Source organism: Diadema antillarum, unplaced genomic scaffold, assembly GCF_040938485.1.
Source record: "Diadema antillarum isolate AM-2024a unplaced genomic scaffold, OU_Dant_1.0 seq00000523_RagTag, whole genome shotgun sequence".
In the NCBI taxonomy this organism is placed as follows: domain Eukaryota; kingdom Metazoa; phylum Echinodermata; class Echinoidea; order Diadematoida; family Diadematidae; genus Diadema; species Diadema antillarum.
Genome location: NW_027271475.1, coordinates 828,070 through 834,412, shown reverse-complemented (window position 1 = coordinate 834,412; position 6,343 = coordinate 828,070). Strand labels below are relative to the sequence as shown.

At 38.2% G+C, this 6,343-nt stretch overlaps 1 protein-coding gene across 1 annotated transcript in view; it reads right to left on the bottom strand.

The window, feature by feature from the left end:
- Window positions 1-1,227: 1,227 nt before the first annotated feature.
- The window catches only part of LOC139734356 (uncharacterized), a 65,083-nt gene continuing 59,967 nt past the window's right edge, over window positions 1,228-6,343 (bottom strand). Inside the window, exon 14 of the mRNA XM_071645148.1 lies at window positions 1,228-1,832. Within this exon, the coding sequence (XP_071501249.1) occupies window positions 1,228-1,832 (605 nt within the window). The remainder of the gene's footprint in view (window positions 1,833-6,343) is intronic.

Genomic DNA, 6,343 nt, shown 5'->3' with positions numbered 1-6,343 from the left:
ACTTCAAAGTACATAGGCAAATGTAGTTTTTAGTAATGTATGGACACAAATTTCACTTAAAAATATAGGTGAATGCAGAGAGCAAAGCCAATTTTATTCTAATGTTAGCTCTTTTGAGCATTAACAGAGCAATGGTTATGCAAAAACAATCCTGGAAGAGAGCAGAGGAAAGTAATAATTGTTCATGTTCGTAAAGGAAGTTTATTCAAGAATGCAGATAAATTTCTTTGTAAAGAAGGAATACACCCGTGCGCTGGATTATCCACCAAAGAATTAAACGTACTTTTGTGTTCGTTAGCTTTTGTAAATATATATATATATAGAATAAAATGAAAAAAAAATCATGATATTTAAATTTGTATCAAAACGTGCAGTAATGAATTAATGCTATGGAGACAATGAGGGAAAACTCTCGGGCGTCTTTTCTCTTTTATCCAGGCTAATTTAACAGTGTTGAGGTAGGTCTACAATGGGTGATGTGCACGAAAGGCAAAAGAAACAAATCTGTCCAAATTCCAGATATATATGATGTATATATATATATATATATATATATATTCTCTTTTTTTTTTGGGGGGGGGGGGGTTACCAATCACCTGTAGGCATCCCATTACCATGGTTACCATGCACAATATTATAACTTACAATGAATCCCACTGTTTTGCTGACATCTCTAGCAACGTGTACATATATAGTTGTATGCAGTTTTGATGAATTTTTCATGAAATAAGTGCAAGAACTGTGATAAGTTTGTCATTTTCAGTGCCCCAATAGCGACAAGCATTACTGACCCTAGTCTTAATTTCTAGCCGCTTTTATTTCGTCTTTATTTCTCTGAGTTGCAGCTTGTGTATTGTGCAGAAGCCCACTAAGCCAAGTGAGGGTGCATACCCAGTGATTGCGACAAAAACGGTTGTGGCGTCGCAATCATTGGGTATGCGCTCTCACTCTGCTTACTTCATCTCGGAGAAATAAACACGAAATAAAAACGTCTAGAAACTACACTACACCGACCCCAGCTTTTTTATGTGATATGCTGTTTGTTTTAGTATGTGCTGTTTTTTAGTTGCGTGTGGCATGATTACATATATATATACTATGTACTATATGTATATACACATACATATGGAATCAATATATGTTTTTGCATGGGGGTGCGTCTATATACATAACATGTGTGAGAGCGTTCTATGTGCATTCTATTTGCACTTGTTACATAAAGGACTATTATTCTTTCTTGATCATATGATGGCTCTGAAAAGAGCTGTTTGGGTTCGATAGAGAAGGGCGAATTAACGCCCTTGAAATCCTCCTCTTTCGACGGATTTTACGACATTTGCCATTCACCGCGTCTCGCAAAATGCGGATTTTGCCAGGACTGTCATATCTGGGATATGACTTTGCCACTTGGCTGCTGATAGCCTTGAAACGCTGGTCATCGATGAGGGCAGAAAGCGGTGGGTCAACAGTGCGATCACCGTTGAAGCTGAAACCGGCCAACTCATCGCCTTCGTAGACCAAGCTCATTGTCTTCAACAGAAGAGATTGACCGCACTTTGCTCTTGCAAGCACATGCAGGAATCTCTTTCTGTTGACCACAATGCCGTGCTCATCATCACCGATCCTCATGCTCGTGTTGCTGCCCTGCAATTCTTCTACGACGTTTCTCTGCACCGTTCGGGACTTTGCGATGACTACAGCGTGAAGTTCTTTGAGGAGTCGTTGCTGTGAGTCCACTTGTTGACGGAGTGCTTTGATTTCAGCAGCCAGGGAAGACACCGTCGCTCGATGACCATCTTCTTCGTCTTCAACTTGATTTCGGCTTCGATCTTCTGTAAAAAACAATCAGTCTGTGGATTACATGTGGCTTGTACTGATAATGCGATTATCAGTGGGAAACATGAATTAAGGTGTCATTCCTTTTAAACGTTTAATTCTTGCATTAAGCCTGAATGAGCACAGAAAAAGTAATAGAAAGGGTAAAATAGTGTAAGATATTTTACTATAGCACATGCACCTGGTTATCGCATATACATTTATGCTTGAATATGTGTGCATGTGTATGATCTCCATTTATGCATCGGTGCAGAGAGGTGACCCCTCCCTGATTTGTGCGAGTTCTCTGTAGTGTCTGTGCAATGCGTAGTTTGTTTGTTTGTTTGTTTGTTTATTTGTTTGTTTTTGCATTCCACTGGAGCAGCTTCTTGTATGGCATGGTGTACGCAAGTCTCATCACGCCATGTCATCGCCAATATTAGGGTTACAGGCTGCTCTGCGACCACTTGGTACAGCCTATCTTTTTCGTGGACTTTCAAATCCATGCCGTTTATTTATTTATCTATTTATTCAGTTTTCTTTACCCAGGGGAGCCCCATCAGTGGTTTAAACACTGTTATCCTAGGGGGCCCTGCAACAGAATGACAAACTATAACAGTTCAACAAACACAAAATAACAAATCAAGGACATTCCTTTTTACATCATAACATCAACACAATATCAATACTCTATATAAATGAAGAAATGCAAAGTTAATCCTTGACGATAATAATACACAAACTCATATTATTTGAGAAAAAAAATACCTTAACATTAAACAGGAATATCAAAAATACCTGAATTCTACCCCAAGTGAGATATGTATGCTCTTACGAACGCTTGAAGAGTTGTTAGATACAAAGCTAAAATCTCACGAGACTGGACGACTTGCTTCTAATTATTTCCAAAAGCGTGCGTAGGACCCTCGTCGGCACTGCACCACTCATTCACTCACAGGGAGATATGGATGCGTACAGTTCTTTTTTTTTACCATCCCCGTACAATACAAACACATAATCATGAGAAACAAATCGAAGCGGAGAAATGCCCGCAATCACATGAAGACGAACTTATTCCAAGCAAATTCAGCAAATACGCACACTGTGCAACACTTGCATTTTCGCTTATTACAGCAAAACAGACAAAACTGGACCAATGAGACTCATACATGTACATTGATTATTGATTATAGCCAATATAAAATCTACCATGAACACTTCTCAACTGTTGTTCTCCCCCCCCCCCCCCACCCATGTTGTCTGCCGATGAAACCTATCAATTGATAGAGAGCAATTCAGCATTTGCTTAATGGACAAGGCTGTAGCTCGATATGGAAGTGGTATTGAATACGTTGAATCCTGCGAAAAAAATAAACAAAATAGAGCAACCTTCGTCGCTCTGCTGTCAGAGTCTTGGAAGTCTCCGTGGTATGATAAGGGTGGTTTTTCCCTGAGCTGTTATGGTACTATCAGACGATGGTCAGTTACCCTCGAGAACAGCCATTAAAATATCATTTTACCTGAGGTAAACAAAGTTCGACCGTATGTCTCCCCCCAGAAAAAGAAATACAATCGGACCTTCCGCAATGATTGTGTAAAAGTAGTGAATCAATCCAAAATCAATTTTAAGGAACAAAACTATATAACTATTACCCCCATCTTTATACACGATAAAGGAAATATCATCCAATTTGACTTTGTGGTAATGAAGAGAAAGGGGATCTTTGTATGAGAGCATGTCAGGAATACCTTCCTTCCAAGTTGTATGCAATGACTGTGTTCATAATTCCAAGATCATCCATCTTCTCCGGACTATGGGATCGGAGATCTCACTATGGACAGGTCGGGGTGTCTGAAATCTATTGTACCTGTACCACCCACTTTGTATTATGCCGAATTCTATAGGCGTTTGGTTGGCATTACATTCTATACCCAATGGCGCTCTTCCCGTGGCCTTTTGGTGGGTTTGGCTGCGGCCTTTTCAGTCATAATCTCGCAGCCCTTTTGATCATTTTGCAGCAGCCCTTTCCACTCTTGGATCGAGCTTTCCCAATCGTTTGGCTCTAGCCTTCTCGATCACTATCTATTGACTGCAGTCTCTGACTGCCCAAACTTCATACAGGATTTTAATGAAAACAGCTGCTAATATTCTTTCTTCCTGGATTTCAAAAGAAAACACTGATTGAAATCATTTCCGCGACATTACACCTGTCGTTTGGAAACTTGGGAGTTTATCACATCTAAGCATGACGGGGAATTAAAAATTTAGACAGTGGAAAAGATTTCGAGAAATACTAATTATAAATAGTCATAGAGCGACCATGGAGGAGAAAAAATAATCATGGAATCTTAGATCATACAAAACTACCGTATACACAGGGCTACAATGCATACCTAATGAGAGACAAACCGCCAGTAAATACACACACACACACACACACACACACAGTACATATATATATATATATGTATATTATATATACATATTTGTGTATAATATATATATACCGTATATATATATATATATATATATTTATATTTAACAAAAACAGCTTGATCTCATTGAGATTGCAGTATGCATATCAATATCAATACATATGGACGTTCACTACTTTTTAATAGTATAAATGACAAACAAGTCAGCTCTTACACAAACAAACACACATAAACACACACACGCAACATATCCACAGACCTGTCCCTCGAGCAAGAAGAAAGATGTTTTGGAAAGTTTGTATTCTATTCCCATCATTCTTTCCGCGACCATTTTGGTGTATGTGTTCTTCACACGCAATGCATGCGTGTTTGTTCTGTTGTTTTTTTGGGTTTTTTTTTTACATTTTAATACATGTACATCAGCGACGTAATATTTTCCGGCCTTTCGCAGGCCTGTGATTATCAAATATATTGTACCTGCAACGAATTTGATCTTCGGGACTATCTAGAGTTTATACCTGTCATTCGTCATTCCGAGGAAAAGAAACTTTTTTCGGGTATTTATTGAGCTTACTTCTATGATAAATAGAGGTTGTGAACTAATATGCATGTTGCTGGAAATGCACCACTGAGCTGACCAATCACACAGTTTCAGCCTCCGTTGCTATCACAACAAAGGTTTGTTTTGGGAAAGACAATGGGTGATGATCGATTCACGGTGCCCATCGCGGAAGTGTCCATCTTCTCCGGACATAACAATGGCATCGGAGATCTCACTATGGACAGGTCGGGGTGTCTGAAATCTATTGTACCTGTACCACCTATTTTGTATATGCCGAATTCTATAAGCGTTTGGTTGGCATTACATTCTATTCCCCTTGGCGCTCTTCCCGCGGCCCTTTGGTGGGTTTGGCTGCGGCCTTTTCAGTCATAATCTCGCAGCCCTTTTGATCATTTTGCAGCAGCCCTTTGCACTCTTTAGATCACGCTTTCCCAATCGTTTGGTTGCAGCCTTCTCTATCCCTATCTTTTGGCTTTAGTCTCTGACTGCCCAAAATATGTTCATATAGGACTTCGATGAAAACAGCTGCTAATATATTCTTTCTTCCTAGATAAACGTTTGAATGACTAAATCACTAAATGAATATATTAATGAATAATTCAATAAATAAATAGATAAATGAATGAATAAATGAATAAATATACAAGTACATTGAATAAATGAATGAATTAACAAAGAGATTAATAAATTATTTAATACTTGACATGTCCATTTTAACAGTCTTTAATAGTCACACAATATACATCAGTTCGCTAGCTGACCGAAAGAGTCGGATTCAAATTTTTAGGAGATACCATGCATGCAGCAGCAGCAAAAACAAACAAACAAACAAACAAACAAAACAATATATATATATATATATATATATATATATATATATATTATATACCGGTAGCATAACCTGGTTTCCACGTGTAAATGTTTACAAGGTGAAATTAGTGCCTTCATCCATCACGTCCCATGCATGTATGTTGTTGTTGTTGTTCATTTTCTACACCAGTAGTATATTTTTATACTTTTGTCATGATTTCGTACATAATTTTACACAAAGTACAGCCGCTTTGCCATATAACAGTATAAAAGAGCGATAAAAAGAAAACGACAGGTAACCGCGTTCTATGGTGTGTATCAATACATGCGTGCATGATGTGGCTGTGGATGTTTAAACTGCCGTGTTGATATTCAAAGTCGAATGATAGTTCGACAGCTGGTATGGACTTGAAATTGCTTTTTGACATTGGGTGTTTTAAAACGCGTATGATTGACTTTGGTGTTGTTCAAAGGAAATACTGATTGAAATAATTTCAGCGTCGAGCAGAAGGAAGACTTTTTTTTTTGCTTGTTAGCTCACGACGCCCGGAAGTGGGCTACCCCACTTTTGAAAATGCTACGTCGGCCCTGATTACAACCCGCAATATTAATCAAGCGATTATGTTGAACAACAGCAATTAAAGGCTATACAAGTCATGTTTTAAACTTATATATAATCTATGATATTATGTCTATACATTAATATAACCGTATCAAATT